The following is a 14,587-nucleotide window of genomic DNA, read 5'->3' on the forward strand; positions in this document are numbered from 1 at the left end:
CTGAAGTAACTAGTAACTGTAACTAATTACAATATTTCAGGAACAGGCTCAACAATGATATCCATGGGTTCTAAATAGCTTTCGATGACAAAGTACTATGAGGTTTGGTCACACCTCCCCAAGTCTAAGTGGGTGTGAGGGGGACAATGAGAAGCTATTTACAGTTTTACAACCACGAAGAAGGGAAAACCCTGCACTGTGCCTGCCACCGAGATCTGCAATGCAGCACAGAGAGAGGGAGGGAAAGAGCGTTAAAATGGGCTTGGCGAGGGGGGCTAGTGAGAGAAAGACGACTAGGAGGTGGCAGAAGATCGTAACAAGTTGGAGAAAAAAGTGACTTGAGGACACGGGAGACGTCCATGGGAATATCCCAGGAGAGTGTGTGCTTTAAATAATGCAAAACGAGCAGATGGAAGAGTGTCATATCAACTGTGATCTCTTCCCATTTTGTTCAGTAGGTCAAGAAAGTGCATATTGAATTAAAAAATAAGTCAATACATAGATATTAAAGTCCATGCCTTTTTCTTTCTTTATTTCTTATAAATTCACAAAAAAAGAAATCACTTTTGAAACCCTGTCCATTTCCTAAAATATCAGATATTTTTAGTAAAACATAAAATGAAAATGATCAGATATGCGCAAATTAGTTGCAACAATACTGTTTCCTTAAAGCCCCAGTGTGTATTATATAATGAACCCCTGAGACCGTTTGAAAATGTAGATAGTCCCGGTGTTTTTATAGCACTAAACAGCCTCTTACTTTCCACATCCATGATCACGGAGTCCCCTCATCCCCACCATTTCCTTCTCTAGCCACGCATGTCAGTCACTTGAGTGAAGGCTACAAGTAAGATCGGGCCTGAAAAATTCAGCCCGAACCAACCCGAGTTGCAGGTAAATAAACCCGAACCTGCCCAAACCCGATGGATTAACTTGATTTGACTACCGAGCACGAAATAAACCCGAAACTTTCATTTACCGCCAAAGTAAACACAAAGCTTATTTTGGTGTAATTTTGTATTGATTATTAGTTAATCATTTGTTCAATTTCAATTACCTGATGGTCATGAGAATCCAGTCGATACTGGTATCGGTACTAATACCTTGAATAAGGCTGGTTTCAGCACTGATACCTCCTATCGGTACAGGTTCATCTGTACTATTTTACATTTGAGTTATATGTCGAAGTGTCCTTGGGCAAGACACTGAATCCCTAATGCCCCCAATGAGCAGGTAGGCGCTTTGCATGGCTGACGCTGCTGTCAGTTAGTTAGGGTGTAAAAGGGAAAAGTATGAAGTACATTGTAAAGTGCTTTGGGAGGTCTACATTGACTTGAAAAGGGCTATATAAATGCAGACCATTTACATTTACAAATAAATGTGACAAAACGTCATGCTACTACCTAGCGCCTAAAACGTAAATTACATCTACTACGGAACAGAAATGACAGGGGGCAGTACAGTGAATGTATGTTATGAATTTAGATAAGAAGTATCCTTCGGGCTACCGTAGTGCTTCTTCTTCCAATGCACACACTTCAGCTCCATTTCAGGCCTCAGAGACCTCTAGTGGTGAATCATTACACCATGCTACACGATAAAATCGTCATTTTGTTAAAAAAGTGCTTTCTGTGTCTATTTTAGGTTCACGATTACCTCCGCAGCAAACTGTGCTCCCTTTATGAAAACGACTGCATCTTCGACAAGTTCGAGTGCGCCTGGAACGGATCGGACAGGTTTGCGTTTTGTCTTTGAAAAAATAACCGATACCGGGGATGCACGATAACTTTTTGTTACGACCCCCGCCAGCGATCATTTTCTAAAAGAGTACACAAATTTAAAATATGGTCACTACCCGTTGTTTACGTCTAGTAACCCCGATTAAGACACTGGACTGATTGTGGTTGTGCTCTCCGGTGCCTCGCTCACAATATGAAGAGGTGGAGAGGAGAGACGACCTAATTGTACTACTTTTATATAATCCCAAATATATCGTAATGAGGAACATAAATCCTTAGAATTTTTCTTACAAGGCGGCTGATTGAAAATAATGGTGAGAAGTGACTATTGAGTTTCTCCGGTGCCTTGTGCACATTTCCAAGAAGAATAGAGGAAACACGACCAAGTTGTTCTCCTAATTCTATAAAAAAAACAACAAAAAAAAACAAATATATTTTGATTGGGAACATAGTTAGTGTAGATAGAGAGATGGATAGATAGCAAAAGAGATACAGAGATAAAGATATACAATAAATATATAGAGGGAGATTTAGAGAGAGAGATGGGTATAGAGATAGAGATATATAGCTATAGATTTTAGATACGGCAAGACATCAATACAAAGATAGCAATAGAGAAAGAGATAGCGAGAGAAAGCAATAGATATAGACATATATAGATTGAGAGAGGGATAGCAAGAGAGATATAGATAGAGCTATAGATTATATATATATATATATATATATATATATATAGCTATAGATAGATAGAGATAGAGCTATACGGAAAGCGATATAGAAAGAGATATAGATATAAAGTTAGAGATGGGGATAGATATAGATAGAGCGAGATCTAGAAAAAAGATAGCAAGAGAGAACGATAGAGATGGATATAGAGAAATAGATACAGTATAGAGAGATATAAATATATTCGTAGATACAGCAAGACATATTGATATAAAGATAGCATAGAGAGGGATGGAGAAAGGGATCCGGAGAATGCAATAGATATAGAAATGTATAGATAAAATGAAGGAGGGATAGCAAGATAGTTATGTAGATAATAATATAGAGATGGAGATATAGAGAAAGAGAGAAATATACAGGATAAATATAGAAAGAGCGACATATAGAGAAAGAGATAGCAAGCAAGATAGATGGATATAGGAGAGATATAGAGATAGGGATGGATCAAGAGAGACATAGTGAGGGATAAAGATAGAGCATGAGATAGATATAGAAAGAGACAAGATATCTTTACAGAGATGTATCAATATAGTGTAGGAGAAAATGTAGGTTCGATAATCTTTTAAGTCTTCTTTCGTGATTGAATTAAGTACATCGGGAACCAGCCATGAGGGGGAGCCTTTTATTTCGTCATCCCAAAAGAACTCAGAGAACTCCAGACATAACAATGCTTTTATAGCTTCAGCCCAAAAGGCGGCCCTAGTCCTCAGTAATCAACACGGACATGTTGTTCGTACCCTTATTAGGACATGTTGTTGCCTCAGTTTGCTCAGAGTCCTTGAAGAAAGGCCTTGCAGGTCTCATGCCCTTTTTGGGAAACTCGACTATCTTTTCAAGGATCTTCTCGAATGATGTCAACATTCCCTCACTACTGTAAGCAATGTAAGCAGGTCTTTCTACATTTCTAAATGTATGCAACTCTATTCTACAAATGCAAGTCTATTTTCGACAACAATAGATAGAAATATAGAGCTATAGAGAGATACAGATTTTGATAGATCCAGCCAATTTTGGATAGAGATATATAGATATAGATAAATAGATATGTAGATAGATCATGATAAAATGCTTATAGTCTTATTTTGGCCAAGCTCTCTAGTACCTCACACACATTATGCAATGGTAGAGAAGAGACATGACAGTTGTGCTGCTACTTCTATCGCAAATCAAAATCTATTCTCAAGAGGAGAATAAACGCTTAGAATTTTGTACCTGTTAATGCCGACTGATTAAATTTTACAGCACGGTGTCAGGTGACGACTGGTTCTTTCTTATTCCCGATCGGGCCGACTATCGGCTTCACGATTATCGTGCATCGCTCGTACCACCGCCCCCTATTGGCGATAGACCAATGTTGCCGATTCCTCTACATCTCCTGACTGTGGGTTCCTCTGCCGTCCGCAGCGTGATCATGACGGGCGCCTACAACAACTTCTTCCGCATGTTCGACCGCAACACCAAACGCGACGTGACCCTGGAGGCGTCTCGGGAGAGCAGCAAACCGCGAGCCGTTCTCAAACCCAGACGCGTCTGCGCCGCCGGCGGCAAGCGGCGCAAGGACGACGTCGGCGTGGACAGTTTGGACTTTGCCAAAAAGATCCTGCACACCGCCTGGCATCCCAGCGACAACATCATCGCCATCGCCGCCACCAACAACCTCTACATCTTCCAGGACAAGCTCAACGCCGACATGCGTTCCTGAAAACGCCGCCGGAACCGAACCCGCGACCCCGGGAGGACCTCCGGGGACCCGAGGAGGCCGCGGCGGAGAGGAGTTGTTTACACATTTCCGTGAGGGACGCTGAAGATCAACGGGGCGTTGATTTAACTCGTTCACTGCCATCGACAGTCGAAATTCAGATGCCGATGACCGCTACAGACGTCAAAACAAAAAATTTGGTGCGATTGACGAAAACCGACGACGAAAAATGATTTTAAATTCATGTGCCGTTGACGGCTAACGTCCAAAACGTATTCCAGGAATGGCTACTGACCTTAAAAGTATTCAGATAAATGCTATCGGAAGCTTTTGACCCGAAAAATTCTATGGAAGTCAAATGACAATAACAGTCATTGACGTAAAAAAAAAAAAAAAAGATATTTGATGCCCTATGCTTTACAGCCACCGATGAATTTTCATGGAAGTCTGGCAAAGTCCATTTGAAGTTGGATCTCAATGACAACTACCGACGTCCAAAATGTATTTGAAACTGGATGCTATTGACAGCCACCTCTGTCAAAAGGTCCTTTGAAATTTGACGTCATTGACGATAACCAACGACAAAAAATATTTTAAAGTTAAGTGCTATTGACGGCGACTGACAAAGGTCAATGGCTTTCAACTTCAAATACATTTTGGACGTCAATCGCCGTCAATGGCACATAACTTTAAAATATTTTCTGCCGTTGGTTATCGTCAATTACGTCAAATTTCAAATGAAAATGGCCGTCAAAGGTTCATCTGAAATTTGGTGCAATTGACAAAAACTGACGTCGAAATATAATTTTAAATTCATGTGCTGTTAACGGCTAACGTCGAAAACGCATTTCCAAGAATGCCTACTGACCTTAAAATGATTTCAAGTGAAATGTCATCAGGAGCTTTCAACCTCAAAAATTCAATGGAAGTCAAATGACAATAACAGCCATTGACGTAAAAAAAAACCAAAAGATATTTGATGTCCGATGCTTTACAGCCACTGATGTTAGAATGTTCATGGAAGTTTGGCAAAGTTCATTTGAAGTTGGATCTCAATGACAGCTACCAACGTTCAAAGTGATTAGGTGCCATTGACGGCGACTGACATCCAAAATGTATTTGACGTTGGTGGCCGTCAATGGCATTCAACTTCAGATCAATTTTGGACGTCAATCGCCATCAATGGCACATAACTTTCAAATGACAATGGCCGTCAAAGGCATCCAACTTCAAAGGTTCATCTGAAATTTGGTGCAATTGACAATCACCACCAACAAAAAATATTTCAACGTTATGTGCCATTGACAACTTATAACTTCAGAAATTTTTGAAAGTTGGATGCTATTGATCGCCCCCAACGTCAAAAATTTATTTAAACTAGCTTGGTGCCAAGAATGGCTACTGACTTAAAAAAATAGATTTAAAGTTAGATGCCATGAAAAGCTAATGGCGTTAAATTTGAATGGAAGTTGAACGACATTAAAAAAGAAAGAGAATTCAATGCTGTTTACGGTTACTAATGTCCAAAATCAAATTAAACTTAGGCGCCATTGACAGCCACTGATGTAAAAATGTCATTAGAAGTTGGGCAAAATTCTTTTGAAATTAGATATCAATGCCCCCAATGTCCAAAATGATTTGAATTTAGGTGCTAATGAAAGTTGAAAGCAATTGATGACATCAACGTCAAGAATTGAACTGAGGTTGGATTGAAAGTTGGAGGAAAATGATGGGCATTGGCGTGCAAAGTTATTTGCTATCAACAGCTTCCTACTTCATCCATTTTTTTGAATTAAGGTGCCATTGACGACCACCGACGTTGTCACAAATTCAATCGAAGTCCGGTGCCAGTGAGAACTACTTGTGTCCAAAATTAATTTGAAGTTTAGTGCCATTGACGTCTAGTTGTGTCAAAAATGTAATTAGGAAGGCTACTGAAGAAGTTTATGCTATTGATCGGCCATCAATGTCACAAATCCAATTGAAGTCAGGTGCCAGTGACAACTACAGATGTTTAAAATTAATTTGAAGTTCGGTGCCACTGACAATGTCCCAAATATAAATTGAATTTGGGTTTTGTCAATGGCACATAGTCAAACAGATTTGACGATAGGTGCTATATCTATCTATCTATCTATTTACAGCCACTGATATAAAAAAAAGCCATTTTCAGTGTGGTGATATTGCCGGATACCAAAAAACTCATTTAGAGTTGTGTGACATTGACGTCTAGTTACGTCAAAAAAACATCAATTATGAAAGTTACTGATGTCCAAAATGAATTTGAATTGAAGCTATTGATTGACTGCCGATGTCACGTATTCAATTGAAGTCAGGTGCCAGTGACAACTACTAACATCCCCAAAATAAATTGAAGTTGGTTTCAATGGCACATGAAGTCAAAAATATTTGACACGGGTGCTATTTAGAGCCACTGATATCAAAAAAGGTATTTTTAGTGTGGTGACACGGATATCGACACCAAAAAACACATTATGAGTTGTGTGCGATTGACGTCTAATTACGTAAAAAAAAAATCAATTAAGAAGGCTACTGATGTCCAAAAATAATTTGAAGTTGGGTGCCATTGACATCTAGTTACGTGAAAAAATCAATTATGAAGGCTACTGATGTCCGACATTGATTTCAAGTCGATGCTATTGATTAGCCGCCGATGTCACGAATTCAATTGAAGTCAGGTGCCAGTGAAAACTACTGATGTCCAAAATTAATTTGAAGTTGGGTGCCATTGACTTCCACCCACATCGCACAAAAAAATGGAAGTTGGTTTGTGTCAATGGCACATAAAGTGAAAAATATTTGACGTGGGTGCTATATACAGCCATTCATATCAAAAAAGGCCCGATAACGACACAAGTTGTGTGCCATTGACGTCTAGTTACCGTATTTTCCGCACTATAAGGCGCACCTAAAAGTCTTTATTTTTTTCAAAAGCTGACCATGCGCCTTATAATACAGTGCGCCTTATTTATGGAACAAAATTAATTCGCCGCCGACTAGATTTTCCCCCGAACGCCAAGTAGTCCGCGGTGTATGCTGGGATTTATTTACCGGCGTTTCATTGGCTAACCAATGTGTCAATCATCAGTTGAATCGATCACTATTGGCTAAAGTTATTCGGAGGTCAAGGGGGGGATCCTTTTTATTATTTACAGGCTGGCATTGGCTTAAACGGCAAAACAAAGCCTTCAATTGGCTGAAAAAGATGAATGCGTATAGCACGTGGCTGACTGCATACAGAAAGCATTTTTTTTTACTATTTTGTATTTGTAAATATTTTATTCTCCTGGATTTACTAAACTTACGGATATAAGAGGACCACGGCTGCACATTATTATGAACACAACGACTTCGGTGAGCTACTCTGGCTATATATATATTATCCCTGTATCTTGTTTCAGACTGAACTCGATGTTTCTGTGATAAGCGGTGCAGATAATGGATGGAATGGAGTGTCTATTTTTAAATTCAACTCAATTCCAAGTGTTTACAGTAAAGTTGCGAGCGAAAAAGAAAATAGAAACTAAGGAATGGTTGGCATTTCTTGAATCCCAAGACTTTAACCTTCCGAATGATGGAACGATGCATTTGAGTGACATCGTACGGACACCGCATCCGCACGTGTTCTCGACACGTATTTGCAAGCTTTGGGAATGTTAAGGGGGTAATCAGTTTGACTGAACTATCTGACTGTTTTGTCCACGTTCCCATTGTAGCGCCTTATAGTCCGGTGCGTCTTATGTATGTCAAAAATAGGACCAAAAACTATTTTTTCGGGGTGCGCCCTATAACCCGGTGCGCCTTATAGTGCGGAAAATACGGTACGTAAAAAATTCTGAAAGCTACAGTTGTCCAAAATGAATTGAAGTTAAATCCCATTGACGGCCACCAACGTCAAAAATTCATTTGAAATTTGGTGTCTAGTTACCTAAAAAAATCAACTAGGAAGTCTATTGATGTCCAAAATTAAATTGAAGTTCGATGCCAATGATAACTAACTAATAAATTGAATTTGGTTTTCATCAATGGCACTCAACACCATATTCACAGCCACTGTTGAAAAATTTTCAGTTTTTAACACCCAAAATGAATTTCAAGATGGATGCCATCGATGGCCACCGTCGACGAAAATTCAATTTCGAGTAGCCTGGCAGTCAACGACTTAAAACCGTCTCCATACTTTCTTATCTTTGGTTCCTCGTCAGTCAGAAAACGTTCTTGAACCTCAACCCTTCGGACGGAAGCAGAAACGCACAAATATCTCGAGTTTGCGGTCGTTGAATGCAAAACGAGCAAAAACAAAGTCCAAGAAAAAAAAAATCAATGCCTTTTTGAAATCGGCAATTACGCAAGAATATGCTGCATGTCCAACTGTAGATTGACTAACCGACTTGGCTGCCTTGATCACTGCTTGAGGGGGGCAAACCATTTGGATCGTGGGCCCAATAAGATGGAAGGGATATGTTGGAGGGGGCGGGGCTAAGATGAAATAAAAATACCTTGGTAATACATGGGCAATAAAAGACAATGATCACGGGTGATAAACGCAAGGCCCGCCGAGGGTTTGAATCCGGCCCGCCGAGACCACGGCAGTTTTAAATATGTCCACTGGATGTCGCCAAAGTCAGGCGCCGCTTGAAAAGCAACTGGAGCTGTATTTCTTCATCTTCTCATTTTCCCTCTTTTGCTTTTCTTTCTTCCACCCTCTCTTTCTCACTCTCTCTTCTCTTTTTTATCTTTCTTTCTAAATGTTTTTCTTACTCTCCTTTTTACTCTCTTTCTCACCCTCTCTTTTTTCTGTTTTTCTCATTCTACAAAACTCAATTCCAATGAAGTTGGGAAAGTGTGTTAATTGCAAATAAAAATTGATCCAAGTAAATTGCAAATTCTTTTCAACCCATATTTAAATGAATGCACAGCAAAGACAACATATTTATTGTCTTCACTCATAAACTTTATTGTTTTGGGAGAAAATCATCAACTCTGTAATTTGATGACAGCAACACGTGCCAAAATAGTTGGGACAGGTGTCAATAACTACTCAGAAAGTGGATGAATGGAAATCAACCAACTATTTGCAGGTGAACAGATGAATTAGCAACAGGTGAGAGTTGTTACTGGGTATAAAAAAGGGAGACCCGAACAAGCTAAGTCATTCACATGCAAGGATGGGGCGAGGTTCACCTCTTTGTGAACAACTGCGTGAGCAAATTGTTGAACAGTTTAAAAACAACATTCCTCAAAGTACAATTGCAAGGAATTTAGGGATATCATCATCTACAGTCCATAATATTGTGAAAAGGTTCAGGGAATCTGGAGAAATCACTGTGCGTAAACGGCATGGCCGTAAACCATTATTGAATGCCCGTGACCTCCGAGCCCTCAAGCGGTACTGCATTAAGAACCGACATCAATGTGTAAAGGACATCACCACATGGGCTCAGGAACACTTTGGAAAACCACTGTCAGTCAATACAGTTCGACGCTATATCCGTAAGTGTGGGTTAAAACTTTATGTTGCAAAGCGTAAGCCATTCATCAACAACATCCAGAAACGCCGCAGGGTTCTCTGGGCCCGAGCCCATCTAAAATGGACTGATACAAAGTGGAAAAGTGTTCTGTGGTCTGATGAGTCAGTTTTCCAAATTGTGTTTGGAAATTGTGGACGTCGTGTCCTCCGGTCCAAAGAAGAACAGAACCACCCAGACTGTTATGCACGCAAAGTGCAAAAGCCAGCATCTGTGATGGTATGGGGGTGCATGAGTGGCCAAGGAATGGGTAACCTGCACATCTGTGAAGGCACCATTAATGCAGAAAAGTACATTCAGGTTTTGGAACAAAGTATGTTGCCATCCAAACAGAATCTTTACCATGGGCGCCCTTGCTTCTTCCAGCAGGATAATGCCAAGCCACACACTGCACGTCTCACGACAGCGTGGCTTCGTAGTAAGAGGGTGCGGGTGCTTGACTGGCCTGCCTGCAGTCCTGACCTGTCTCCCATTGAAAATGTGTGGCGCATTATAAAGCGCAGAATAAGACAAAGGAGACCCCGGACTGTTGAACAGCTGAAGCTGTACATAAAGCAAGAATGGGAAAGGATTCCACTATCAACGATTCAACAACTAGTCTCCTCACTTCCTAAACGTTTATTGAGTGTTATTAAAAGGAAAGGTGATGTAACACAATGGTGAAGAAGCCCCTTTCCCAACTACTTTGGCACTTGTTGCAATTATAAAATTCTAAGTTTATCATTATTTGCTTATGGAAATAAAGTTTATGAGTTTGAACATGGATAATCTTGTCTTTGTGGTGTATTCATTTAAATATGGGTTAGAAAAGGTTTGCAAGTCATTCTATTCTAATTTTACTGACATTTTAAACTTTTTCCCAACTTCAATGGAATTGACTTTTGTATTTCTATCGCTCTTTCACTCTATTATTTCTCACTTTCTCTCTTTTTTTCTTTCTCACACTCACTTTCTCTTTCTCTTATCATTCACTTTCTCTCTTTGTCTCGCTCTCTTTATTTTTCTTGTTCCGTATTTCTCCCTCACTCCCCTTGTTCTTTCTCTTCCTCTTTCATTTTCTCTCTCTCTCTCTGAGTCTCTGTGTCTTTGAGTCTCTCTGTCTCTCTCTCTCTCTCTCTCTCTCTCTCTCTCTGAGTCTTTGAGTCTCTCTGTCTCTCTCTAAGTCTTTGAGTCTCTCTGCCTCTCTCTCTGAGTCTTTGAGTCTCTCTGTCTCTCTCTCTGAGTCTTTGAGTCTCTCTGTCTCTGAGTCTTTGAGTCTCTCTGTCTCTCTCTCTCTCTCTCTGAGTCTTTGAGTCTCTCTGTCTCTCTCTGAGTCTTTGAGTCTCTCTCTCTCTGAGTCTTTGAGTCTCTGTCTCAGAGTCTGAGTCTGAGTCTCTTTGTCTCTCTCTCTCTCTCTCTCTCTCTCTCTCTGAGTCTTTGAGTCTCTCTCTCTCTCTATCTCTCTGAGTCTTTGAGTCTCTCTCTCTCTCTCTGAGTCTTTGAGTCTCTCTCTCTCTCTCTGAGTCTTTGAGTCTCTGTCTCAGAGTCTGAGTCTCTCTCTCTCTCTCTCTCTCTCTCTCAGTCTTTGAGTCTCTCTGTCTCTCTCTCTCTGAGTCTTTGAGTCTCTCTGTCTCTCTCTCTCCGGGTCTTTGAGTCTCTCTGTCTCTCTCTCTCTCTCTCTGAGTCTTTGAGTCTCTCTGTCTCTCTCTCTCTCTCTCTCTCTCTCTCTCTCTGAGTCTTTGAGTCTCTCTGTCTCTCTCTAAGTCTTTGAGTCTCTCTGCCTCTCTCTCTGAGTCTTTGAGTCTCTCTGTCTCTCTCTCTGAGTCTTTGAGTCTCTCTGTCTCTGAGTCTTTGAGTCTCTCTGTCTCTCTCTCTCTCTCTCTGAGTCTTTGAGTCTCTCTGTCTCTCTCTGAGTCTTTGAGTCTCTCTCTCTCTGAGTCTTTGAGTCTCTGTCTCAGAGTCTGAGTCTGAGTCTCTTTGTCTCTCTCTCTCTCTCTCTCTCTCTCTCTCTGAGTCTTTGAGTCTCTCTCTCTCTCTATCTCTCTGAGTCTTTGAGTCTCTCTCTCTCTCTCTGAGTCTTTGAGTCTCTCTCTCTCTCTCTGAGTCTTTGAGTCTCTGTCTCAGAGTCTGAGTCTCTCTCTCTCTCTCTCTCTCTCTCTCAGTCTTTGAGTCTCTCTGTCTCTCTCTCTCTGAGTCTTTGAGTCTCTCTGTCTCTCTCTCTCCGGGTCTTTGAGTCTCTCTGTCTCTCTCTCTCTCTCTCTGAGTCTTTGAGTCTCTCTGTCTCTCTCTGAGTCTTTGAGTCTCTCTCTCTCTGAGTCTTTGAGTCTCTGTCTCAGAGTCTGAGTCTCTTTGTCTCTCTCTCTCTCTCTCTCTCTCTCTCTGAGTCTTTGAGTCTCTCTCTCTCTCTATCTCTCTGAGTCTTTGAGTCTCTCTCTCTCTGAGTCTTTGAGTCTCTGTCTCAGAGTCTGAGTCTCTTTGTCTCTCTCTCTCTCTCTCTCTCTCTCTCTGAGTCTTTGAGTCTCTCTCTCTCTCTATCTCTCTGAGTCTTTGAGTCTCTCTCTCTCTGAGTCTTTGAGTCTCTGTCTCAGAGTCTGAGTCTCTTTGTCTCTCTCTCTCTCTCTCTGAGTCTTTGAGTCTCTCTCTCTCTATCTCTCTGAGTCTTTGAGTCTCTCTCTCTCTCTGAGTCTTTGAGTCTCTGTCTCTCTCTCTGAGTCTTTGAGTCTCTCTCTCTCTCTCTCTCTCTTCTGGCCAACATGAGTACTTTTCTCTAGCAAGCGGCCCCCTCTGTTGAAACGAGTTTGCCGCCCCCTGATGTAGGTGTAATAAGTTTTAAGTTTAGTAGACATTCAAAATAAGGAGAGAAGACATCAATGGATTTTAAACAAGAAGAAGAGGAGAGAAAAGTTTCGATAAGAAGGTCCAACCGGTTCTTAAATTAATAAGTCAAAATAACAAACCGTCATCCTTGAAAAACTTTTGCAGTATTACTACTACAGTATAGTAAAAATATAGCCAGGTATTTGTACTTTGACCTTGAGCACAGGAGGGGATACTGGGGGCAAAACAACTTTTCTAATTAGTATAACTTGTATAACATAAAATCATGATTTTTTTTTTTTTTTTTTTTTTACCATTTCCCTTTAGCGGACCGGATTTAAAAATCCGACGGGCCCTATCTTGCCCACCGGCCAGAGTTTGTCCTGTGCACAGTGCAAAGAAAGGGACACTGAGGACAATACAACATTTTAATTGGTAGTACTTTTTTTACCATTTTATATATATTTAATGATATTTTTTACAATTTTAAAATGGATGGCTAGATCAAAAAGCTTAACGGGCCATAGTTTGCACGGTGCACAGTAAGGGACACTGGGGACAAAACAGGATAAGAAGTTGTGAATTTTTACCATGAAATCTATTTTCTCACGCTATTTTTACTGTTTTTTTTTTGGGCGGGCCTGATTCAAAAAAGCCGCGTGTGGCCCGCGAGCCAGAGTTTGCCCACCCCAGCTGTAAAAATGAAAACGCTTGCAGCACGACGACCCAAGCGGCTTTCCCTTTTGGCGTGGCTAACGCATGTTTACTGAAGTTGGCTTCGTACGCTTACAGTCGCAATCAAGCTAGCCGCTGCGAAGGAAAGCTAATGTGCTAATATGCTAATATTAACGATTGTTTTTTTCGGGAAGAAAAAAAAAAAAGGGCGGACATTGTGTCTGTATGAACCCACTTTGGGGAGTTTTTTTTAGAAAAAAATCAAAAAATTGATGATGGCTGACGAGAGGGATGTTCATTTTTTTTTCTCGCTGATCACTTTGCTGACGTGCAGAATTGTTTATTTTTGGAGAACAGTTTATTCTTTTATTTCACTTTTGGAAAAAAAAAAAAAAACAATGATTTTTCTTCTAAAGTTGATTTGTTTGCAGATTTTTGTGCTCGTGGATGTTGATGACAAACCACTTTTTTTAGAAAATATTTTTTTTCTCCTTTTTTTCTCTTCTTTCATTTTTGTTGATTCAATTCTTTTTCATTTCTCCTCTTTTAATTATTTTTCTTTTTTTCTTTCCCTTGATTTCATACCATATTTTAGTTTAATTTTTCTGACATTTCTTCTTCCTCTTTTGCCTCTTTTTCTATCTCTGCCTTTTTTTTAACTATGTTATCACCTTTTCTTTTTTTCTTCTCATTTTCTTATTCTTTTTTTCCTTGTATTTTTTTTTACTTTCCTTTCTTCCCCTTTCCATATATTCTTCCTTTTCTTTTCCCCTTTTTTCTCTTCTTTCATTTTTGTTATTTATTTTTCCTATTATTAATTTCTTTCTTTTTTCTTTCCCTTTTTTTCTCCTACCATATTTCATTATTTTTTTCTGACTTTTTTCTTCTCTTCCATTGCCTCTTTTTGTATTTCTGCTTTTTTCTTTATTCTTCTGATTTTCTTATTATTTTTGCTTTTTATTCTTTGTTTTACTTTTCTTTCTTCCCATTTTCCTATATTCTACCTTTTCTTTTCATCCCGCCCTTTTTCTCTGCTTTCATTTTTGTTGTTTGTATTTTGTTTCATTTTTCCTCTTATTCATTTCTTTCTCTTTTCTTCCCCTTTTTTCCCCTACCATATTTCATTAGATTTTTTTCTGAGTTTTTTCTTCTCTTCCATTGCCTTTCTGCCTTTTTTCTCCCTACTTTATCACCTTTTTTTCTTCTCATTTTCTTATTCTTTCTTTTTACTTTCCTTTCTTCCCCTTTTCCTATATCCTTCCTTTTCTTTTCCCCACTTTTCTTTTCTTTCATTTTTGTTGTTTATATTATTTTACATTTTTCCCTTTATTGATTTTTCTTTTTCTTCCTTTTAACCATATTTTTTCTGACTCTTTTCTTCTCTTCTATTGCCTCTATTTCCA

The 14,587-nt window shown here is 39.6% G+C and overlaps 1 protein-coding gene across 2 annotated transcripts in view; it reads left to right on the forward strand.

Moving 5' to 3' along the window:
• Positions 1–6,556, forward strand: part of LOC148360201 (serine/threonine-protein phosphatase 2A 55 kDa regulatory subunit B gamma isoform) — a 39,291-nt gene extending 32,735 nt beyond the window's left edge. For both annotated transcript variants that reach the window (XM_088343646.1, XM_088343647.1), the window contains 2 exons: positions 1,645–1,736; positions 3,870–6,556. In XM_088343646.1, coding sequence (XP_088199772.1) covers positions 1,645–1,736; positions 3,870–4,167 — 390 coding nt within the window. In that variant the 3' untranslated portion in view covers positions 4,168–6,556. The remainder of the gene's footprint in view (positions 1–1,644; positions 1,737–3,869) is intronic.
• The last annotated feature ends 8,031 nt before the right edge of the window (positions 6,557–14,587 follow it).

This window comes from Urocampus carinirostris, chromosome 9, assembly GCF_059441175.1.
Source record: "Urocampus carinirostris isolate Australia breed hairy pipefish chromosome 9, RoL_Ucar_1.0, whole genome shotgun sequence".
NCBI classification, from domain to species: domain Eukaryota; kingdom Metazoa; phylum Chordata; class Actinopteri; order Syngnathiformes; family Syngnathidae; genus Urocampus; species Urocampus carinirostris.